This window comes from Narcine bancroftii, chromosome 3, assembly GCF_036971445.1.
Source record: "Narcine bancroftii isolate sNarBan1 chromosome 3, sNarBan1.hap1, whole genome shotgun sequence".
NCBI lineage: Eukaryota > Metazoa > Chordata > Chondrichthyes > Torpediniformes > Narcinidae > Narcine > Narcine bancroftii.
This window is the reverse complement of record NC_091471.1, coordinates 157,092,322-157,118,087: the sequence shown is the minus strand read 5'-3', so window position 1 is coordinate 157,118,087 and position 25,766 is coordinate 157,092,322. Positions and strand designations below refer to the sequence as shown.

Genomic DNA, 25,766 nt, shown 5'->3' with positions numbered 1-25,766 from the left:
AAGGCTGTGACTGTTGATTATATGGAGTTTAGTAAGACCTTTAACAAGGTTCCACATGAGAGATTGGTTCAGAAGGTTAGGACATACGTTGAGAGGTTGCAAGTGGATTTGAAATTGGCTTGGAAGAAAACAGAGTGGATGGTTGCTTCTCAGACTGGAGGTCTGTGTTGAGTGGTGTGCCTCCAGGATATATGTTGGGACCATTATTGTTTGTTATCTATGTAAATGACCTAGATGATGAGTGGTGAATTAGATCATCAAGTTTGCTGATAACACAAAGATAGGAATCGTTGTGGACTGTAGAAAGAATTTCAAAGCTTGCAGAGGGATCTGGACCAGCTGGCAAATTGGGCCAGTAAATGGCTGATGGAATTTAATGCAGATAAGCTTGAGAAGTTGCACTTTGGAAGAGCAAATCAGGGTAGGACATACACAGTAAATGGAAGGCCATTAAGGAGTGGGAGGAGCAAAGAGTTCTGGGAATACATGTACATTGTTCCCTGAAGGTGGCGTTGTATGTGAACAGGGTTGAAAGAAAGCTTTTGGCATCTTAGCCTTTATAAATCAAAGTATTGAGTATATAAGTTGGGATGTAATGTTGAAGTTATTCAAGTCATTGGTGAGACCACACTTAGAATATTGTGTGCAGTTCTGGTCGCCTAGCAGCAGGAAAGATGTCAATAAGATTGAAAGAGTGCAGAGAAGATTTACTAAGATGTTGCTGGGTCTTCAGGAGTTGAGTGACCAGGAAAGATTAAACAGGTTAGGACCATACTCCTTGGAACGAAGAAGAATGAGGGGAGACTTGATAGAATTATGAGAGGTATAGACAGAGTAGATGTGAGAAGAATGTTTCCACTTAGATTGAGAAGATAAATATGAGAGGTCATAGCTCTAGGCTGAAAGTGGAGAGGTATAAGGGGAACATTAGGGGAAAGCTTTTCACTGAGAGAGTGGTAGGAGTGTGGAATAAGCTGCCCTCTGATGTAGTGAATGCATTTTGAGTTTTAAAAATAAATTAGATAAATACACAAATAAGAGAGGTCTGGAGGGTTATGGAATGAGAGAAGATCAGTGGGGCTAACTAGTTTTTTTTTGGTTGGCACAGACTGGGTCGAATGGCCTGCTTTCTGTGCTGTAACGTTCTATAGTTCTAATTGGAAAAACAGACACAATATTGGGATATATTATGAAGAGAATGGAGTATAAAAGTAGGGAAGTGTTGCAATGACTTCTCAGGGCAAAACCAGGGCTATAGCAGTGTGTTCAGTTTTTGTCTCCTTACATGAGGAGGGATAAATGTGCATACAAAATATGTTAGGATAATTGGGGTATTTGGGTGGGCCCATGGGCTCATGTTACCGTGCTGTACATCTAAATGAAAAAAATTAAAAACATCTCAGTGAGGATTCACCAGGGTTACTTACTGTGAAGAAGTTGGCTTATGAGCAGGATGTGTTTAGATGAATGAGAGACTTTATTAAAACATAATCCAGAGAGATTTGACATGGTAGATGGTGAGAGATGGGGAACATCCTCTCAGCATTCAATCCTCCAACAAGATGGCCCAGAACAAGCAATGTCGTTTCTGAAACAAAGGTCACCCCTTTGAGGAAGAACTTCTTGTGCTGTTCTACAGCTGATGTATAAATGGATTTTGGGCACAGGTGGGGATCGAGGGTTGTGGAGAACACACAGGACTGTGGAGGCCAAAATCAGATCAGTGGAGGAAGCTCAGAGCTGTCTTCTTCTTCTGCTGCTTCATCTTGTTTTATTCCTGCTGGCTGTTGCCCACATTTCAAAAGCGATACTTAGACAAAACTAATCACAACCTTGAACAATGAAAGAGCTCTTTCATCTGCCATAATCAAAGACTGTACACATCTGCAGTTAGCTTTTGGCAGCACACATTGTATTCTAGTAGCTTTCTGACTCCACGATGGACATGACTTGAAGCAGGCAAGTCAGGGACAGCTCAGCAAACTGCGAGGCCAGCTCAAAGGACCGGTGAGCCTGGCCTGGTGGCAACAAGGGCAGTGTGTGTCAACCATGACCGTTATAAATCAAAGGGTCACCGATTCCATATCAGATGCATAAAAGAAAAACACAATTAGTATGTTCATGCATGTTTTATTGAAATAGTAATATAAAATACTTCCTCATTGTTACAAGTGCATGCTTAAATTGCTGACAATTCAGAGGTCAAATTACAAAGGCAAGGCATTCAAGGTTGTAGTGAATTACTTGGGCACATTTACAGTCATTAAAAAAAATTTCATGGGTTACCCATTATGGACCAGTTTTTAACCATTTCATCAAACCCGTAACTGATAATACAGCAGAAGGTGAAAAGACGCAAACCTTTATTCTGTGTGGCACTAAAGGACGTAGTGAGACCACCATGGGGACTAAAACAGCTTCATGCATCGAGACCTTTACATGAATCCACACAGAGTTTAATGCTAAACATGCTAAATGTTGACATGTGCACTAGCAGTATTGAAAAATGTTCAAAGGTTCCACTCCCCCTCCGAATAATTTCAAGAATTTTTTTAATTACAAAAATTCAAAAGGCATTAAGCATTTTCATACAGTGAATATAAAGTATGCAAGTATACATTACATTTCCAGTATATGTCAGATCACGAAGCACATTACAGTCCCATATAGGGACAGTACAGCCATAAATTGGGGAAAAAACATGCATAGAACAGTTTTACAGACTACAGATGCTTTTTGCTGCCTTTATATGGTATGTCTTGTTCTTTCTTATAGTTAAAATAAAACTTAAAAAATGAATGCGTCACTCATTAATATACAATTCCAGCAAGCCACAACCAACTCAATGCAAATGAAATTGAACAGCAATTGAATGACAAAGGTTATAAATAAATTTCCAGTTTCTTTTTGGAAAAGGCTATCTCCTATCAAGTGGATAAGCTAAGTAAATAGATAAACTGGTAGCATCCAAGCACACTAAATAAACCTGAGGTAAGCAGAATCTGTACAAAACCAAATTAGATTTTTGGCATTTCAATGATTTTGCAACTTTACATTTTATTTTAAGACTGCCTAATTTCTTTCAAACTCTCATAAGAGTAGCAAAAATGTTAATAAATAGTCGACATCTCAAATCAGCTATTAGTTTGTACAATCTCATATTTTCAATTTTTTTTAAAAATATGTCAAACTTTTAATTCTGCCATCGTAAACGGACACTAGAAGACGAAAGAGCTGCTAGACAGAGATCCCATATCCAGAATAGTAAAGGCCTTTTCAAAACAGATCTGCGGGTCTTCCTCAATACAAAAGGAAAACAGTTTGATTCATCTAATGTGTAATAGTTAACCAGCTTGTCTAGAAGCATCAAAGGCATATCCCGTCTGAGGTAACTCAACTTTCAACATTAACAATACAATTTCTATCACTCTGTTACTGGAATCTGTCACCAACACCTGGCTCCCCAGAGCATGCAGCAGTAATCAGAGGCAAGAAGTCAAACCGCTTGGGACAATGATACAATCATGCCTTGGGACTGGAAACTGCGAGGGGATCACTGAATGTTACTGCTCTCTGTGCCGTTCGTCTCCGAGGAGACAGCCTTGTTGATGGAGTTGAAGCTGCCATCAGTGGAGATGCCATCTCGCCGAGGGGGCATCCTCTCATTGATCCGATCCAAGCCCTTGGCTTCAGCAAAGCTGCTAATCTTATGCTGTGGTGAGAACCCGCGGATGGCTGTATGGGTGTGGTTAGATCGCCAGTGCAGGGAAGACAGGCAGGGCAGGGGGTTGGGAGGAAAGAGGAGTAGAACCATAAAATAACATATCTTTGCTTTCCCCCAACGACATACTAGTTCAGTAGTTACTTGGTTAGCACATTGTGGCGTATAATTTCAAGATTGAAGAAATTCTTAACCTATTTATATTAAACTACACCAAACTGAAGTAAGGACACAGGCAGGCAGTGATGGGTTAACAATCACTACTGTGAAGCTAATAACATCGGCACAACTGCAAATGTCAAAGCCTCCTGCAATACACTTTAGCTCAGTTCTGTTACATATACACTGACAGATGGGGGAAGGATAAGTTGTTTTTCTTCAAGCTGAGAGTCGAACCAAAAATTAAAATCTCAATTTTACATAAATGGAGGAGATTTCCCAAATGTGTCCAATGAGGGAAGTATATTTTGTACCAAATGATTGAGATGAATGACGTGGGTAGTGGCGCAGATGACGTGCTCTTATATTTTGTTCCTTTTCTTTTTTTTAATTTCAGGTTATTTTGGGTTTTTCTTAAGTTCCTTTAAGGGTCTGTGATTTTACTGATAATTTTTTTGTTGTTGTTTAATTTGTATAAACCTTGTGCAGTAGGGTATGGGGGAGTGGGGCGGGGTGTAAGGGAAAAACAGATTCTCTATGTTATATACCATTGTTGAGAGAGATTGTATTGTTTGTTTGGATTTGTGTGAGTCTTTAAAAATCAAAAAAAAAGTCTATTCTGTACCATATTTTACATTTGTGTCAACGTGCCCTGCTGCTATTTTTTTGGGAGCATTAGGAAATGGTTGATGATATTATCTCACACAAGGCCCAGAAATGAGGGATTTATAAATGGATTGGTTTGCGAAGAAAAGGCATGATCTCCCTTTATTAGGTGAATGACTCCTTGGGGGATAGGGGAACTATACTCTCAGTGCCCATGCAATGGAAGCAGACAGCCTTTCACTTTTGTTCTTCCATACAAGTATTTGGATAGACAGGGACTGACTAGGGTCAGTTAACATGGTAGGCCATGTTTAACCAATCTTAAGAGTTTTTTAAGGCACTTTTCAGGAAAGTCGATGAAGGAAAGGCTATTGTCTACATGGACTTTAAGAAAGACTTTGACAAGGTCCCACACGGGTGGTTAGACAGGAAGGTTCAGTCGCTCGATTTTCATGGTGAGGTTGTAAACTGGATTCAACTCTGGATTTATGGCAGAAGCCAGTATGGATGATCACCTCTCTAACTGGAGGTCTGTGGCTGGATCCTTTGTCATTTGTCATCTATATCATTGATCTGAATGATAATGTAGTAAATTGATAAGCAAGTTTGGAGATGTCACAAAGATTGGATGTGTAGTGGACAGCAAGGAAGGCTTTCAAAGCTTGCTGGACCAGCTGTTAAAATGGGCTGCAAAATGACAGATGGCATTTAATACAAAGATTTGTGAGGTGGTTGCACTTTGGAAGGACAAACCTAGGTAGGAAATACACAGTAAACTGTAGGCACTGAGGAGGGCAGAAGAACAGGAATAGAGACAGATAATTCCATGAAGTGGTGTCAAAGTTAGATAGGGTTGTAAAGAGAGCTTTTGTCCCATTGGTCTTCATAAATCAAAGTATTTGAGTATAGGAGTTGGGATGCTATGGTAAGTTGTACGAGACATTGGTGAGGCCAAATTTGGAGTTTTCGTAACCTAACTACACGAAGTCTATCAATACAATTGGAAGAATGCATAGGAGATTTATAAGAATGTTGCTGGGAATTGAAGAACTGAGTTACAGGGAAAGATTAAACGGGTTAGGACTTAATTCCCTAGAATGTAGAATGAGGGGAGATTTAATGGAGGTATATAAAATTATGATGGGTGTATATAGCATAAATCCAAGCAGGTTTTTTCTACTGAGTTGAGATGAGATAAAAAAAACTAAAAGACATGGGTTAAGGGTTATAGGGAAAAAGATAAAAGAAAACATTAGGGGCAACTTCTTCACGTAGAAAGTGGTGGGAATGTGGAATGAGCTGCCAGCTTAAGTGGTGAATGTGGGCTCAATCTTGACATTTAAGAAAAATTTGCACAGGTACATGAATGGCAGGGTGGGGTATGGAGGGATATGCTCTGGGTGCAGGTCAGTGGCACTGGGCAGAATTCAGCATGGGCCAAAGGGCCTGTTTCTGTGCTGTGGTGTTCTATGGTTCTATGAATTCAACACTCCTGTTGAATCATCACTAAGGGCAATGGGACACAATTTTCAAAGTGTAGGTTGTAGATTTCACAATTTAGATTCAGATTTTAACATGCAGAGAATGAGGGAATTTATGAACAGCTATTGGTATATTGTTTTCCCTTGCTGTGCTCCCTCTCTAGAGGCAGGATCCCTGTCCTGTAAGAGGACCTAGGCAGTGGTACTCACAGCACCCAGACTGCCTCCACTGAAGGAACATCAATGTTTCTGCCAATGGCTCCACATAATCCTCCCAAGCATTGCAATGGCTTGGTTACCATGGAATCACAGAGTGATAAGCACACATCACTGCCTGCACTGATTCTCTGGAAAGACAACATAGAAATGCACATCTTTTCAATAGTGACTAAATATTGGAAAACATGGAGCAAAGGGATGAGCAAAGGGATTAGCAAAGGGAATTCAATGCTCAAAAGGTTAAGTGGAATTTATACCAGTGCATCATTCCAGAGTTCCTACAAACAGGGCAGCTCATTAGGAATATTCAATACAGCCACAATGATTGTTAACCATTCCATTTGTCACCTCCAGAAGACATGCAGCAAACAAGCGATTAATGTGTTACGGTGGGATCATTTTAAACAATAAAGAGGTTAAGCTATACCAGAAACTCCCTGTACACAGAGGCAGCCAACATTTAGGGGTAGTGAAACCAGATAATATTTCAAGAAACATTTTATAGATTCTAACTAAACTTAAATTGTCTCAGTAATTTCACCTTCAATTCACAGCTCAATGCACTGTACACTAACCGAATTGAGAGATTTTTGCATGTTCAGGCCAGAAATGCTTACATTACAACAGGGAGCTAGCTGTGTCAACTGACTACAAACAATAAAAGTCTATTGGAAGCAGATCCCACTGCAAGCCATTTAAAGGTTAGTACTTATTTACAAACCTCCCAGTGAAAAAGCTGGTGATTCAGCAATCGGCTGTACACAGGAATCCAGCTTGTTGCTGTGTCTGCCAGACTGACAGTGGGAAAACATAGTATTTTACACACACACACACACACACACACACACACACACACAATTAAACAACACGCAGCAAAGCCACAGAGTCACAGACAAAAAAGCAAAAATTAATTTCCACCACCGCTGCGAACTGTAGGTTGGAGTTTGTTAAAAAGGTGGTTTAAAACTGAGCATAAATAGTGGCTTCATTGGCCACTATTTAATCAGCAGTGGGCTTTGCTCTTGCTTTAACATCTTGAGCCAATTTTGAAGTGTCAATGGTTAACAGCTCTTCTGGAGAAAGTACAGCTGAACTCAAAGTTATACACAGCATAGTTCAGCCAGAAGATGCAGGTAGGTTTTTGCAAGAACAAAAGGAGACAACTGCTTAAAAGACTAATCTATTTAAAGCAAGCCACACCTCAACATGGTTAATATGACAGTGCTAAGGAGTATTAGACAACTACTAGTTAACCCAACACCCACACATCATATACAAGCTACAGAGTATATTTATATAGGTATGTATAAACCCAGCACAGCCCCCATCCATCACAACAGAAGGGGGTCTGGCTAAAATATTACCTTCATCAGCCTCAATAGCCTCAACAGTCGCTGAAGAAAAGAAAAGGGTTGCAAAACGGATGAGAAAGTTGCTGAGAATTTATATTCTTAACAATCAATGAGAAGCAAAAAAATAGCAACTGCAGCAACTCTAATATAAGCTTTAGTACTCTTATGTGGAGATGGGAAACAGGACCAACACATTCACAAAAGACAACACACAATCAGTTTATATGGGAAGAAGAAAAAGAAAAACTGTGATAATTGAACAGAATAATTTGCTGCTGTGTGTGTTTGTGTGTGAATTATTGAATCACTATATATTGGTTTATAGCATCCAACGGAAGCAAGTGCAAATTCTCACAAGAGTGGGTTCAGGAACAAAGCTATGCCACACAGCAATAGATGAGAGCTGTGATGCACCTTACACTTGTAACTGGGAACACCGAAGTTCACTGCGTCTCAAGGGACAATAGCTCTGGGATGATCAGAAGGCTCACTGCTGGTTAAGCAGCTGCTCTGTGATCAGAATTGGACCTGGGCTCATTCAATTGTTACAACATCGATTTTCCCTTCTGTTCTTCACCTTACAGTAACAGTGTCCAAGTAATCAGTATTAAGGTAGGGCACAAACATGACCCCTTTTTGTTTCAACATTCACTAATCTTTGTAAGTTAGGTCGAACTATGTGTCCACAAGTAGGTAACCCCGTTGTTGAGATCATTTCCTTGAGGACTAGACAGAAATGGGGAACACACCATTCACCAGTAGGATTGGTGCAGATTCCACACTACCTATTTGTTGCACTGAAAGCCATACATGGACTTTCTAGGGGCTGTGAAAAACACAGGGATAAAACCATCCCTTCAGTGTTTTATTGAATTTAAAATCAGAAGTGGAGACTTATCTTCCAACTGACCATAGAAGGACTTAATGGAGCAAGAACAAATGGTCTTGTGTCTGGTTCAGTTGGAGCAGAGGCATAAAGGAAAGTATATCCAAGGTGGTGGAAGACAATGTTGAAGGATTTGAGGGATCTGAGGTGTATAAGAGTGGTGGGTAGGTGGAATGAGCTGCCAGAGGAAGTGATAGACGCAGCGACGATTACAATTTGGACAGGTTCATGATAGGGAAGGTTGAGGGAGATATGAGCCAAATGCAGGCAAATGTAATGAGCTTAGATAGATATTCTGGTGGGTATGGAGCAGGTGGGCCAAAGGGTCTATTTTCCACACTGTGCAGAGATGGAATCAGGGATCAGGGATGAAAAGTGCAGTGTGAAGATCTGATTCACCTGAAGCAGCTTTGAGGGAAGGAAACCTGTGCACTGGATTAACCAGACATCTCCCCCTCCAAATGACACTCAAGAGTGCTAAATCTTTAGTGGTTTTTCAAAACCATATGATTTCCATTGAGATTAAATGATCATTAATCATGACAGACATATTCAACCTTCAATCAATTCTGCACTCAATACATTGCAAATGATACCTTTCATTGCTGGGAATTGTCCACCATGGGTAATACAGTTACTGCCATCGTATCACCCTGGCTTTCACCCACTGAAGGGGCAGCATCACACCAAGGCCATCAATTCACTGAATTGAGAACCCTCATTCTGATCAGACAACCTCCTCCAGTCTTGCACCTTTATTCTTTAAAATTTTTTAAATGTAGACATACAGCACAGCAACAGGCCATTTTGGCCATGAGTCTGTGCCGTCCAATATACATCCAATTAACCTACACCCCCGGTACTTTTCAAATGGTGGGAGGAAACTGGAAACCCCGAGGAAAACCCACGCAGACACGGGGAGAATGTACTATGATTTTAAGACAGCATGGGATTCGAACCCCAGTCCCGATTGCTGGCACTGTAAAGGTGTTGCACTAACCACTACAACAACCATGCTGCCCCTCCCCATCTCAATACCTCCTTGTAGAGCTCGTCGAAAGAACCAAAGACTTGTTGATCCAAACCAAGGCTTTTATTAGCAAAAGACAGGAGCTCTTCACAGGTGGCCGACCAGTCCGGAATGATCCGACCTGGCTAGGGACACAACCCTTTAAGGCCCAGACAGTAGGTGTGGCAAAGCTCTCAGCCAATCGCTGTAACCACAGTCATTACAATTAGATACTGTAACTATATACATTGGTGATAGGTCTGTACTATCACACTCCTCCAGCAGAAAACCAGACCTCTGTGCTCCTACAACCCTTGCACACATCTTCACTCTCCACCACAGATGGTCTTACTTTGCAGTGGGCCTAAAGCTTCTCCCCTTTCTTCTTAAAATCTACTTCACAGACCAGACTCAGTCACCAGAGGGTTGGGTTCCAAGCGTGTTTGGTAATGATTCTGTGAAGCTTCTTGTGATATTTCAGGATGATAAAAGAGCCATGGAAATCTGGGCAGTGGTTGCTTTTTTAAAATTTGACACCAGCTCTCTCACTGCATTGCTCTTCAATAAATACATTCACTTCTGAGATGGCTCTCCATCTGCTTGAGGTAAATGTTTCCATTTTTTGAGCAACGTTACTGAAGCCAAGGTAATTGAATCCATGCTACATATTCTATGCAGTATGAATGCAAATGAGTGAGATCCCCACATGGCTTTTAGATGGGGTTGAACAGGTAAAGAAAAGCCACAACTTCAGCAGATTTTAGCATTTTGCCCTGAGTTTCCAAAATACAGCTTTCCATGGTCACTTCTCGGTTTGGTGATAGGACATCAACTGCAGGATGTCATCCTCTTCTGTCATCATTTGGATTCAACAGTTGATGCTCTGTCATCCCATATTCTCAAAGCTCTCCCCTGTCATGCATCTATCACAGGGAGTCGATACCTGGTATGGCTCTCCAACTGTCTCAATGACACATGCAGCCCTTCAGAACCATACCACGGGGAAATGTTTTGCAGGCACGTACAGTATTATATTCCATTAAATACCACAGAGATTCAGGGACCAAGTTTGGGGACAGTAACTCTGATTCGTAACACGTCTTGTTTCTTAATGTAGAAATATTAATATTGTTCTCCTTAACCATAAGCATTTCCCAGGTGATGCTTTTTTAAAAAATTGTGATTAGGCTCCTGCTTTTCTGCTTCAATCTTTTAATTTTAAAAATGAAGTAATTGATTCCAAAGGAATAAAAAATAGAGGCAGTACCAACACATAACACTTGGAACTGAACAGGAGATGCTGTGAGCTACCCAGCAACCAATTACCCTCAACTGAACAGGAGATGCTGTGAGCTACCTGGCAACCAATTACCGTCAACTGAACAGGAGACACTGTGAGCTACCCAGCAACCAATTACCCTCAACTGAACAGGAGACGCTGTGAGCTACCTGGCAACCAATTACCCTCAACTGAACAGGAGACGCTGTGAGCTACCTGGCAACCAATTACCCTCAACTGAACAAGAGACGCTGCGAGCTACCCGGCAACCAATTACTCTCAACTGAACAGGAGACACTGTGAGCTACCTGGCAACCAATTACCCTCAACTGAGGGAACTGTTTTCCTCAGCACTTGCAATGTCTGATTCAACGTAGAAAATGTTTATTTTGTGATTGGGTGTGTGTCAGTCTGCACAGGTGAACGTCACTAGCACGTGTAGGTTAGCACTAACACACAGAACACTGACACACAGAGGCACAGGGTGAAGTGAATGAAGCGGGTACCTGATTCGTCTGAACAGGAGGAAGAGAGAAAGAGTATATCAGAAAGCAAATAGAACATTGGAAAGAGTGAAGAGGCAGGGGGTTCACAGGGGCTTTGAACAGACAGCCCCTTGCACACATAATACCCAGTTCACACATATATAGTTAAAAAATAGAGACAACTTACTTCAGTAATTAACTGCGACAATACAAGTCAATAATTCAGGGAAAAAAGCTTAGTTATTTAACAAGTTCAACAACATGTTCACCAATGATTAATCTCATTGTGTCCAAGACTTATCCCAAGATAGTTCATTGATTGAAGTGTAGTGAAGTGTATTCATTCTATAAGCCTAAAAGGTGAGCTGGGGAGGAGCGAGGTGATTTTGAAATTCGAATTAATAACATCACTGCTTCATTATATAACGCAGACTCAGTATTTTCCACAAGTATGGGGGCACAATAATATTTAGCAACTATTTTAAGTTAAAGATTATGATATAGAAAGATATTAAGAGGTAAATCTATCCATCAGGTTAAGGGCAAGCATCAAACTGTATGTTCATATTTACTCTTGTGTTTTCATTCTTTAGATGAGTCAAAACAAACTGGTTAAACATATTAATCATTGCACACAAACCCTTGAACACTGGCGGCCCTCTAAAGTTAAGTTCTCCCAAACAATTAACTCTCAACTGTCCTTATTTAACCTTCCTGAAGAAAATAAAGTACAAATTCTTTTTAGAGATACATTAGAGCCACACTCCTGTAAAGACTCAAGTGTATTGTCCAATTAAAAAAAATAATAATTTAATAAACAAAAAAATGTTCTCGCTTACCACTTAACTCAAATGCGTGTGGAGTTACTAGGGAAAGGCTACAGTATGCTTTAACGCAAAAGCAATACCTGTAACAAGCAATAAGGAACAGCCTGTGATAAATGATCAAGTACAGAGATAAGCAGTTTAAAAGATGGCATTATTCAGTCTCACTCTCTGAACTAAGTACTGTAAAGGAATATTTCCTACATACAGCAGAATTGGTGTTGATCATAAACATTTTTTAACCATTCCTCTGAAAATGCTTGAACTGGGCAAAATTAATCAATTTGCCATCAACTCAGGAGAGAATAGATGAGTGCAACAACTGTTTTCTCCATTGCAAATTAGAAAATTAAGCTGCATCTTTCTTTCGAGTTTAGCCCTTCACATTCTTTTGGATCTTTATTAATCTTGTATTCATTCTTGGGTTTCATTATGAAAAGGTAGCCCTGAAATATATATTGTTCCCATGAACCTCTTATGTTAAGGCTTGGACACTAGGATAATAACTTTTCAAAAATGTTTTTGAATCACTTTTTTTGAACGGTAGTCTTTAAATACATAATTATCAAGCCATGTAAGTCTGAAATATTAATATAGCTGTTAATACTAAACAATATAAAAGATTTTCATACAATTGAAAATGAAAGATTGCGAATCAATGATTGTTATAGGAGTACACATTTCCATCTACTCTTTGTTCAAGCTGTTCTTCCCAAATATCGAGTAAAAATTAGCAGCCCTAAAACTCAGTGAATTAATGAAGGATGCACATACCGATACATTCACCAATATGCTGAACTTCCTTATTTTCACTATTGTTTAGAATAATTTTTCATTGATTATTTTAACACAAATTTCTATCTGGTAATGGATGACGAGTGATACAGTGAAATTTGTAAGATCTGCTGAGAACAGCTTTGCTTGCACGGACAGAAATTGAGATGTATCCTGCCAAACAACCACAGCCTGGAGAGTTGCCACCACCCTGGCTGCAGCCTTTTGCCATGCAGGTCAAACAGGGCAGTGGAACATCTCATCTGTCTCAAAGTACTTCATATTGTGGTAATTCAGAGTTAGCTGTGTCCTGCAGCAAAAAAATTCACAACAATAACACAATCTAGCACACATCACAAACAATTGTACTGCAGCACATGGCTACCTACACAAATTACTCCAGGGTGCAGATGGATAAATAATTGCAGAGTGCAAGTCCCTGTGCAAATGATGGCAATGATTCCTCAAATCACACATTTGGCAAAATGAACTGCTAAATAAAATTCACTGCTTGTTAATAACTTGCAAGATATAGGTGTTATCTCTACTGAAAATGCCATGGTGCATTAATTTACCTGCCAAACATGGCTTTTAAAACAGTTATTGAACAATTAAGTTGTAACTCAAAAGACACAAGATCAGTTTGTTCCTGCACCAGTCACTACCAGCAAAGGAGAGTGCACCAGTCATTACCGGTGCAGGAGAATGCGCCAGTCACTTCTGGTAGAGGGCACTGTGCTAGTCTTTACCAGAACAGGGGAGTGTCCCAATCAGAAGATACTGGTAGAACACCAGAGCAGGGATGTGCTTATTCATGTCAATTCAAAGCAGCAAGTCCAGGGAAAGGATTTTCACTCTTACCACTTTGAAGGGTTTGTTTCCCTCCAGCCAGCACTCCACTGGGAAGCATTCCTGTAGGAGTCAGGCCCTTTAGTGTCAGGACACTTTCACTCTCCTCTCTGCAAAAAAAAAGCCAATATAAAAGTTATTCATCAACTGCTGTGTTGCCCGTAAAGTACAGGCTGACACAATAGAAATGGTCACATTTCCAGCATTCACCCTTGGTTCAAGGCAAGTGATTACAAACCCAACTGAGATCACAACTCCTGCAGTGAATTAACTAAAATGGTCAGCAGGCTGTGAAGAATCTGAATCCCATTACAAGGAGCAAAGTAACTGAAGCAATTTGGAATTGGCGTATAAAGTTTTTCCTCAGATTTAAATTTGTTAACTTGGTTACTGAAACTGCCTAACACCTCTCCAACATGTTAGTTCATATGGAGTTACCCTGGCGCTCTGGATAACAATCCTCTCTCTGCCCAAATCAGACAACTGCATCTAATCATTACCACACTGCAGTGTGTGGGAGCATCAGGTTTGGGTGCACAGTGCTTGGGAATACCCTGAGCTTGAGCAAACGTGGTCTCTTTTCTCAATGATTTGGATGCACTGAAATCTCTCCACCCCTCTACAGTTTGTGATCTCCTCATTTTGACAATATTATGCAACATCCTTGAGCCTAATATTGACAACCTTGCATTTCTTTTCTGAATTCCACCAAAGATTTGCCCACCTAATGCCCTGCAACCTGATGCACCAACTTGGTGATGACATGGTCTTTCCTTGCATTTAATAATGGAGTTTTAGTGCAGTGGTAAGATCATGACTTGCAGTTACAATCAATTTGCATTAAACTGAGAAATAGCAAAGGGCAACAGTATTGGCAAGAGTTGCTCATTGGTGAAATATTAGCTGTGATATTTGGTGTGGAATAAATGAGGAAATTAGAGGTGGTTGTAATACTCTGATCTTGTTAAGACCCTTTGGAGAAGGGTGACTGCATGCAATAAGTCTGAATTATACACTGCGTTTGTACATGATAGGGTCTTAAATCAAAACTATGGTAACTATGAAGGCATGAGCGGTGTTTCTTCTAGAAATGTAGGACAACTGATATTTAAAGACCATGTACAAATTGCTAAAATTTGAGGCACAAAAAGAGAAAAACGATTCATCCACAGATGAAGAAGGAGATTAAAACATCAACAAATCAAAGTTTATAAAGTTGCCAGAAAGAGAATTAGGTCTGAACACCAGAGAACTCAACAAAGGAGAACCAAAAGACATTGGTAAGATTAAAGGCAAGAGAGAATACGAGAGCAAAGCAGCAAGAAACGAAAATGGACTTTAAGAGCTTCTACAGGAGTGCAGAAAGGGGAAAAAACAGCAAGAGAAAGAGGGGGCCATTTACAGACAGAGGCAGAAGAAATTATTATGGGGAATAAAGAAACAGCAGATTAATTATTATATCTGCCAACATGCAAACCTACAGTAATATGGACAGTGAAAATTACAAGAGGATCCATATGAACTGGGGAAAAAAGGCCATAGAATGGCAGATGGTATTTAACTCAGCCAAGTATGAGATACTGCCCTTTGCCAACAGGGCAGGATTAATGGGGAATGATAGGGCTCTGGTGAGTGCTAAGAAGAGACTTGGGATACAGGTACATAGTTCCATGAAAGTGAGAGGTGGACAATCTGATGACCTGTATGTGCAGGGCTTCAACATTCTTGCTGAAGTGCGAGCCCAGTTGTGGTAACAACACTTCAGTCAGGTTCTCACCAGGGATACATTCAGGACAAGGTAAGAAATGTGAAACCCACACTCCAGGTTCAGCTGAGTTACTGATGAGCAAGCAATTTTCTAACACCAAAAGATTCGGACTTACCGGAGGACAGAAAACATCTTGGCCATCTTGCCGATTGCTCGAATCTTGTTCCTAATCACCTCTTTACGTGCAGCAGCAGATGCGCCTGGCAAAACATTCATAGTGTCAATTTCTGATTTCCAACCAGGTTCACTGCATCAGACACACACAGAGGCAAGCAAACTGGCTGAACACTTAAGAGTTAAGTAGTGTGTCAGGTAGCATCACTCTAACAGAATATTGCATAGTGCAAGATTTTGCAACACAACATCCCTTGTACTACTAAAGCTGCACTTTTGCCAGATAGTCAAATCAATTTTTTGTACCAAAGAGAGGTAAACAATCTGAACTTCATCTGAACTCTACAGCAACATCCCAGGCCTGCCAAATTGTCTTGTGTCCAGGCACCGGGGGAGGGGATGGGGGGGAGGAACAAGGAGAGGGGGACAGTAGGGGGAACAGTGTGCTCTTGGGATGTGGAAGAGAAAGACTAGGCATCATGGAGGTCCAAGAAATTATAATCAGCAACAGATCCTCTAGCACTGACACTTTCCTTTAACTCAAGTCATTGCACTAACCAGGGCTGAACCTTTGAAGAGTCTTTCCACTGCTTACACACATCAGTGTGATTTGTTTTGGAGCAGTAAAATTATTAGAAAATTAATTAGAATATAAGGAACATGGAATACAATCATTCCTACAACAGTCATTTGCTACATGGTTAATCATTAGAAAAAGTATTGGAAATGAACTAGGATTAGAAATGTGGATTGACACGATCCTAATGGAATGTTGACACAATTAAAACGGGGAAAATTATTCTCAGTTTTGTATTGCCCAAAGCTTTTCAGTATCACTTGCAAATACAATTTGTTTTGCTACAGGCCCTGCTGCCTGTGAATCAGAAGCATGCATGTTTAAGATTCCACACAGTGAATTCAGTGCAATAAAGCCACCTCTTCAATTCTGCCTTCCATATGGGTTAAAGTTCTATCAGGTAGCTATCAGATACAATGGCTCCAACAAATGCCTCCAATCATGGAAAAAGTTGTTCCTTCCTTCAAGCTTAACACATTTGAACTGTACAATTGATCACTCAAATGTTCAATCCACTGGCATTCAGAACAGACATTAGATCAGTATGTACTCCCCACTCTGAAATCCAAACCACCAGCGGAAACAATACTTAAAATGTATAATCATCGTCAAACTGCAGGAATTGTTACATTTTGTACATCCAGCACCTATGGGAATTGGTAGATGCCAGATAAATGAATTTACTGGGTGAACTAACTGCAAAGGTTACTTTTAAACATTCATAATCTTTATTTATTTTCTGCGTTTATTTTGCCAGTTGCTTGCGGCTGCCGGTTGTTCGATAATGGGAATTTTACTGTTCAGATCAGTGCATCAATGCGAACGTCTTTTACTGTTGCACCAGCTCTGTGCCCCCTCAGAGCAGATTCATTCAACATGATCATATAGTACAGGGGAGGCCTTTTGTTTTCAGCCTGAGACCTTTGTTTACGTAAGTCGATATTCTGTACCATTCCCCACCCACAACCTGTTTTCACTGACCTATTCTTACTGCAATGGTTTTTCCACAACCAACTTCAAAAAGTTTTTTCGGTTTTTACATTTCTAAGTTTAGTTTTGGTCCTATGACCAAAAATGGCTTATTGACATTCCTCAAATTGATTCTCTTGGAGAAGTTCTGTCCGTACAATAGATGAGAACAATAAAGTGACTGGAGACGCAGACACCATAAGTTATGCTGGAGAGTAATGAAATGGCAGTGATATGAAACAGAAATATTGCTGCAAAATAAAAAGCATGATAAATGTAGCAAAATAGCAGGGAAGCAGAATCTAAAGAACATCGGTGTAGAAAGTACTAGAGAAATTAAGGGAACCTAAAGCAGATAAATTCCAAACCTCAACAGGGTTTGAAAAAGGTGGCCAGGGACCTTTTATATACTGATGATCTTCCATAATCTTATAATTTTAGAATACTTTCAGTGGAATGGAAGTTATAGATTAGGAAGGGTACCATCTCCTGGAATCAATTTCTAAGGATTTATTAAGGAGGAATGTAGAAAATAACAATATGATTCAACAGATTTCTTTGAGAATCTAGAATGTTGTGTTTAGTGAGGAAGCAGAAAGGACTGCATGTGATCAGAAAGAAAAGCGTATGCAATGAGTGCAGTGCAGAATGTCTGGACAGATACCAGGGCTTGGAAACTTTGATCTGAAGAGCAGTGAGAAGACTGGGTGATATTCACTGGAGTCTGAAGAATGTGTTCATTGAGGCACAAAACAATTGACAGGGAACGGTGTTGAGATATAATTTCTCTTGGTGGAGTTTGCAATATGGGATTCCAATCTCTGGACAAAGGTTCTGCCATGGAATTTGAGATAGAATCTTTGTAAACTCACTACCCACAGCTGTTTATTCAAAGATATGGGCATTTAAGGATTGAACAAGAAAATGGACAAGATGCACAACCAGCCATGAGCTTAGTGAAATGGCAGGTCATGTTCAAGGGGCAGAGAGAAGTTCTGCTTTCTTATTCAATGGTTTTTACATCTATGGGATCACTAAGTAAACTAAATAAATGTCAGGACAACTCTTCTGGAAATCTGCCTCTTCACATCCCCTCTTTCTCCCCCATCCAAATCTCCTATTGCTCTCTTCTCAGTGTCTTTATTCAGCAACCTATCTCTCCACTTCAGTCCTTATTACAGCCTGTGGGGGAGAGTTCCACATTACCACCACTCTTTGGGTGAAGATTTCAGGAACCACCTCATTGTTTAAGTTTCGTCCATAGCTTCTTTTCATATGTACCCTTCTGAAGCCTGTTATACAGTTAAAATCAACCAGAACTCTACTGTGGGTCCCTTTCTCTGAAGACAATGGATCCAGACAGTTTAGTTTTTCCTGATTATTGTAGCTCTCCATTTCAGATATAATTTTGCAGTAAATACCTATCCAACTTAGCCTCCAAAGCTTAATGTAATCATCTTAGTGAAAGTATGTGAAGATTCTGTGAAAACAGGTGATCTTTAACTCCTAAAATTCAGCTCAGTTTACCATCTATTTCGGCTTATGAGTTGACCCCCCATCTCCTTTTACAGCCTTATTTTAAGGGTTTTATGGTATATCCAGTATACAAGTCGACCACTATTTTCTGGCTGCCTGAGGTGCCACGTTGACCTGCGTATAAGTCGACCCCCAAAGTTCATGAGATAGGCCATTGACTGGCATATAGATCAATCCCCATAGATCGCGTGGATTGATCTGCTGGGCGTTGCCTGGAGGCGATTACTATCATAGAGGGTCTATTGACACAACGCAGCATGCAACAAAAATATGAAGTGAGCTTTATGTTGAAAGTGATAGAAATGGCCAAGAAAACCAACAACTGCACTGCTGCAAGAAAATTGCATAAGAAGTTGGAAAGAGATTGGAGGAAGAAAGAAGAGACTTAAAGAAAAATACCATAAAGGCAATGTTCTTTGAGAAAAGGAATCACTCGTTGGTCAGAGTTGGAAAATCACATTGCAGAATGGATACATGAACAGAGGCAAAATTGCTACATAGTCATCCGAAATAAAATAAGAACATTTGCACTGCAGTGGGCCAAGTCACACCCAGACTTCAGTGATGATTTCGAGGTTACAGTAGACTGGTGCAACCGTTTCATGAACAGGAAAAATCTGGTATTACGCCAAAAAACAAAAATTGCTGGAACTCCCAAAAGATCTTGATCATAAAGTTGTAAGTTTTCACCAATTTATTATACGGAATGAGCAGAAACACCATTTTGCATTGGCAAATATCGGAAATATGGACAAAACCCCCCCCATGATAGGTAATAGAACAGTGGAATGGGAAGATGTTAAAACTGTGCAAACCAGAAGTACAGGCCATGAAAGGACCAGGTTTACTGTGGTGTTATCGTGCATGGCTATCGGGACAAAGTTAAGACCCATGGTAATCTTCAAATGCAAAATTAAACTGAAAATGAAATTCTCTGCAGGTATTTTTGTACATTTTCATGACAAAGGATGGATGGATGGATGAAAATGGTGTAAAACTATGAATAGACAATGTGTGGAACAGGCAGCCAGGTGGTTTACGCAAAGAACAGTGTTTGCTGGTCTGGGATATGTTTCATAGCCACTTAATTGAGAAAACTAAAAGTAGATTAGCCCCACATCATACTTACATGGCGGTTATCCTGGGTGGTTTGACGTCTATAATTACAATCTCTCAATGTCTGCCTGATTGAGCCATTCAAAGACCATGTGTGTGAGGAATGGGATACATGGATGTCAAGTGCAGAAAAGTAATTTACAAAAGGCGGGGCTATGCGAGCTGCATCACTTGATATGCTTTGTAACTTTGTGCTCAAGGCATGGGACAAAGTTAAAGTATAGACTGTGATAAAATCGTTTAAAAAGTGCGGTATCTCTTGTGCAATTGATGGCATGGAAGATAATTTATTGTGGGACACTGATGACGAAGCTGAAACTGTCTCATCAGATACAGACTGGAACCCATATGATGACTGTTTAAACAGTGAGAGTGTGGATGTGTTTGCCGCCATCTTTGCTTCAGATGATGATAGTGAGAGTGATTTTGAAGGGTTCTAATTATGTTGTGGTTTTCAATAAAAATCTCAATGAAAATCTGTCATAGGTTTTTTTTGTTTTTCAAGGGTCGACTTATATGCCAAATTGGTTTTTCAAGGGTCAACTTATATGCCAGATCATCGCGGATTGGATTTTAAGCTGAATTTAAGGCTTCAAAAGTATATCTGGCGTATAAATCAACCCCCATTTTTTGAGATTTTTTTTAGGTTTCACGACTCGACTTATATGCTGAAATATATGGTAATAAAGTTCAAATTGTGGGATGCAAGCCGTGGCATGGATACTCCCACAACCTTTTAGTGCTGATGACTGAAGAATAATTTACCCAACACAAACTTCAGAAATGGCTCGCTCTACGTTAAAAACAGTTGGAGGCAACTGAAATGCATGGTCTAGTCAAGTATTATGTTGAAAATCTAGACTCTGCAGACTGAGAGAACTTCAATGGAATGGCAGAGAAGTTCCAAAGGTCTCAGCTTCCACAACCCTGAATGAGACAAAGATCATGGTTCTTGCTCACCATTTGACACTGAAAGTATTGGAAAGAGAAACTGTTGAGTTTGGAACTGCCCCTCCTCCTACCCCACTTTTGGATGCCAACACTCAATGGTAAGACAGACACTTGAATAAATGGACTAAGGGATGAGGGTGGAAGGGCTGCTGGGGAAAATTCATCAGAGCAAGACTAGAAATGGCGGCTTTTAAGTCAGACATCACGAGAAGTAGATATTTCCTCTCTATAGCTGCGTTCAATTGGTTGCTTTACTGAAGCCAACAGCAGAGAGGCTGACAGAAGAGCAAAACCAGTTTTTTTAACCCACTCCACACTATATTTAACAATATTCTATTTCCTCATTGCAGAACCAAGTCAGTTGAAGGGTTGGATGCACAGATTGAGAACACTGCCCTTCTGACGACAAATCTTGCCCGAGAAACATGACAATGAGTCAGTCTCACACAGCTTTGCCCTTCTACAATTTGCTTGATTTGTACCTTTCTTCTGGCCATAAGTGAGTTGTTCTTCTCATGACACAATCCAGAAAATAAAGAGATAGAAAGATCAGTAGGAAGCTTGGTGAATGAGAACAAAATACAGGTACAGATATCTGACAGAACCAATGGAAAAGCATTAAAACCAAATTCTGTGGAAATAGAAAAGAAACAAATTAGATGAGGAAATTTTAAAAAATGTTGATGGAAATAAGGCATTTGAATTAAAATTAATCTGATTATTTGGCTGACAAAATAAGCGAGCTAAGGTTGCTGAGGATCGCCGTGTAATGAAATTTCCTGCACATAGAGTAAAACACCCAGATGAGCATCAACGATTAGCAAATATGCCATAGCAATTTGGACACCGCGCTCTATATAATAAACAAGGCCTTACAGGGTGGAGAAGAATCACTGGAACAGCCGAGGTTTGAGGGAGCGGGGATTGAAGAGGCTGGGACTAATTTTGAAGTGGAGAAGATTAAGGGATGATGTAATAGAGGTTGATAATAATAAACTCAAAAAAAATTGCAGGAAGGTTGGTGACTAGGGGGGTAAAGGGAAAGGCATCTGAAGAATCAGTAGAGAAAGGAGAAGCATGTTTCTACGCAATGAGCTATTAGGGTCTGGAATCCATTGCTTGAAAGGGAGATGGAAGTGAATTCAAGGAACTGGGAAAGAGAACTGGATAAATATAAAAAGGCAAATTTTGTTTCATTATGGGGAAAAATAGGCGAGTGGAACTAATGGGAGAGCTCCTGCAAAGGACTAGTCCAAGCACGATGGGACAAATGTATCCTGGTGCAACATTAATATCCAAATCAGCTCATTAGTTGTTAGAGCCCATTGCTCTGGCCTCAATATGCTATTTCACTTTTGATTTGCTTTTAACTACTTCTCAGCCATCAACAGGGAGTATTCTAGAAAGTAAGTTCTAGTTGACGAGAATGTAGGGACATCAAAGAGTCTCAGTTCTGTTAACACAGTTCTAACATTGAGGATAGCTTCCAATTATGGAAAAACAACAAAGTACTGAAGGGAACAATTATTTTGTGTTTACAATCAGCACCATTGTTAGAAACATATCATTTAATGTGGTGACAAGGTTAGAACATCAGTGCAAATGAAAATTAAAACCATTAGAAAAAATAACTTTGCAAAACAGGCATTGTGAATGAAAAAGGGACTGAAGTTTTTTGGTTTAGCTGAGAGAAGTGTGTGAGAGATTTGAGTAAGAGCTGTTTTTTTTGTTTTGTTAACTCCTCACCATCAAAACCATCGTCTCCTTCAGTCATGAGTTCATCATCAGAGCAGATACTGAGCACATTGACCAACATCTCAGTCACTAGGAACAAGAGAGAGAGAATAATGATTAGTGCAGAACAACTGGACAGCTGCCAATTAAAAGACAATACCTGACAATCAATAGATAGCTGGAGGAGCATGCACACCACAAGGTGCAAGTAGCAGAGAGAAGAGGGCTACACCTTGAGCCTGTCAACATAAGCACACATATTTGTTTTGTGTTTTATTATTTCTCTCATGGGAAACAAGATGAATAAATTAGCATGCACAGAGATGCAGTTTCTTTTTTTATGACTTGGGTGAAAATATTTATTAATTAGGGGAAGTTCACATCGCTCATCACACCCCCACTGAGCTCAGCACCTCCAAAGACAGAACAGCAGTTAAGTGCAACATTTCTAAATGGTGCAACTACACACATGAGAAACTGTCAAAGCTCTATGACCATGAGCCAAACAATTGTCAACTCAAATCTCAATCAAGACGTGCACACAAAACTGATGGAATTTAAAAACTAGTAGACAGGATGCAATACAACAGAAAAGTAGCAGATGGAGTTTAATCCGGATTAGTTTGAAGTGTGATGCATTTTTGCAGGTCAATCTTGAAGGCAGAATATATGGTTAATTGCAGGATTCTTAGCAGTGTGGAAGAACAGAGGGACCTTGGGGTCCAATCCATAGATTGCTGCGCAGGTTGACAGAGTGGTAAAAACCAAAAACCCATGTGGTTGTTCCCATGTGAGTCTTCAAAAATGTTAAATAAAATACATTAAATTAGATAAAAAATGTGTTTCTTACAGAGGTGCCTTTGATTTGAAAATATTGCTCAGTCTTTGCCACTGGTGGGCCATGGCGTGTCAGGCCATAAGCCAGATGGGCCTCAGACTACAAAAGGTTGAGAACCACTGCATGCTTGCCTTCATTAGACAGGGGATTGATTTCAAGGGTCACGAGGTAATGTTCCAGCTCTATAAAACAGGTTAGACCACACTTGAATATTGTGCTCAGTTCTGGTCGCTTCATTACAGGAAGGATGTGAAACCTATAGAGAGAGTATAGAGGAGATTTAAGAGGATGATGCCTGGATTGGAGAACATGTCTTATGAGCCAAGGTTAAAAGCACAAGGGTTTTCTCTTTGGAGCAAAGAAGGGTGAGAGGTGACTTAATAAGATCAGGAGAGGCATGGATAGGGTGGACAGAAACTGTCTTTTTCCTAGGGCAAGAATAGCAAACACCAGAGGACATCTGTACAAGGTATGGAGAGGAAAGCTTAGACAAGTTAAGATTATTGTCATCTGATTGTACAAGTACAGTCCGACAACAAAACAGCGTGTTCTCCAGTCCTCAGTGCAAAATATGCAGACACACAACCAGACATAATACACATACAGACAAATATTATATCTATAAAAATAAATATTGTTTTTTTACAGATGAGAGTCTTGTATGCTTAGTGTGCGCAGCTCCTTTGGTCATTCAGCATTCTCACTGCCCGTGGCAAGAAGCTACTCCTCAGCCTGGTGATGTTGGCTCTGATATTCCTGTATCTCTTCCCCAATGGAAGCAGCTGAAAAATGCTGTTGGCAGGGTGGAAGGGGTCCTCAATGATTTTGTGCACCCTCTTCAGGTAGATCACATTAATGGGGGTTGGAAGGAGACTCCAGTGATCCTCTCTGCCACTTTTATGGTCCTGTGGATTGACTTCCGATCTATTTCTCTGTAGCAACAGTACCACACTGTGATGCAGCCAGCCAGGATGGTCTTGATAGAGCTTCTACAGAAGACTGCCATAATGGTGGCTGGTAGCCTTGCCCGCTTCAGTCTTCTCAGGAAGTGCAGTCACTGAGGCACCTTTCTGACAAGTGAAGAGATGTTGAATGCCAACGATAGGTCACCAGTTAAGTGAACACCAAGGAACTTGTGCCCTCCATTCTTAGAGGGTGGTTATTCCTGGTCCTCCTGAAGTTCTCGATCATCTCCTTCGCCTTGTACATGTTGAGACTCAGGTTGTTATTCTCGCACCATTTCATGAGATTTTCCACTTCTTTTCTGCAGTGCGACTCATTGTTGTTACTGATGAGGCCGACGACTGTTGTGTCATATGCAAACTCAATGACACTGTTGGAGCTGGATCAGTCTTGGGTCAGTACCGTGAACAGAAGCGGGCTGAACACACAGCCCTGAGGTCCACCAGTGCTTTGCATGATGGTGCTTGATATTCTATCGACCCGGACAGACTGTGGTCTTTCCATTAGGAAGTCCAGGATCCAATTATAGAAAGGTGTGTTGAGTCCCAGTGAAGGCAGCTTCTCCACTAGCCTCTGGGGAATGATCGTATTAAATGCCTAGCCGAAGTCAATGAACAGCAGCCTGACGTTATGAGGTGTCGTTCTCCATGTGGGCCAGGACAGAGTGAAGCGACATGGCTATAGTAAAGCTATAGTTTAGGGGAGATGTCAGGGGTAAGTTTTCATTTTTTTTCTTTAAACAGGGAGAAGTGGGCACTTGGAATGCATTGCTGGGGGTGGTAGTGGAGGGTGGTACAATAGGGACATTTAAAAGACTCTTAGACAGGCACATAGATACAAGAAAAATTGAGGGTTTTGCGTGTAAGGTAGGGGAGATTTAGTTTTGTTGAGTAGATTTCTATTGGTTGGCACAACATCGTGGGCCAAAGGGCCTGTAGTGAGCTATTATGTTCTATGTTGTTCATTCGTCCTTATGGCAGAAGTCTAACTCCCCCCCCACCCCCCCCCCCCCACCCCCACTACACTGATCCCAGCCTCAGGTATCAATTACGTGGGGAAGTTTGAAAAGTCCAAAATCTAATGACCTGTGGAACGAGACTGGTCACTTTTCTGGGCTGGAGATGTTGTTCGGCATTTGATATTTGAATTTACCCCTCCATAAATCTTCGTCCGCGAAGCCAAGCCAAAGATAAAAGAGAAAAGAAGATTTCCACTATTCAGCTCAAATGCGTTTTCAAATCCTGCCAATGCCTAACATCCCATCACTGTACTCCATTGATTCAACTTTCTTGATCTTATGCCATTCCTCATGCTCTTTAGAAATAGCAGTAAGCTCTGGACCTCTCTACCCTGCTTTGCTGTTCAATGTAATGCAGATATGACCTCAGCCTCTGCTCCACTTGGTGCCTGCTCCCCATAACCCTCTTCACTATTGAACACACACCTGCCACTCTAAAGATTCACAATCCTCTGTGGAATTTTCTGTTCAGTTTCATGTGGGCAACTTCATGAGGGGTACATCCTTTCAGCATCTAACCTATCAAGCACCTTTAGTG

The 25,766-nt window shown here is 40.5% G+C and overlaps 1 protein-coding gene across 4 annotated transcripts in view; it reads right to left on the bottom strand.

Annotated features, from left to right (window-relative positions):
• Window positions 1–1,501: 1,501 nt before the first annotated feature.
• The window catches only part of LOC138757740 (protein phosphatase 3 catalytic subunit alpha), a 427,419-nt gene continuing 403,154 nt past the window's right edge, over window positions 1,502–25,766 (bottom strand). For 2 of the 4 annotated variants that reach the window (XM_069925513.1, XM_069925517.1), the window contains 5 exons: window positions 22,422–22,499; window positions 15,528–15,612; window positions 13,657–13,754; window positions 7,551–7,580; window positions 2,115–3,735 (listed from right to left, as the gene is read on the bottom strand). In XM_069925513.1, coding sequence (XP_069781614.1) covers window positions 3,554–3,735; window positions 7,551–7,580; window positions 13,657–13,754; window positions 15,528–15,612; window positions 22,422–22,499 — 473 coding nt within the window. In that variant the 3' untranslated portion in view covers window positions 2,115–3,553. Of the gene's footprint in view, window positions 2,019–2,114; window positions 3,736–7,550; window positions 7,581–13,656; window positions 13,755–15,527; window positions 15,613–22,421; window positions 22,500–25,766 lie in introns of those variants that run through there. The other 2 variants (XM_069925516.1, XM_069925514.1) reach the window with 2 other exon arrangements.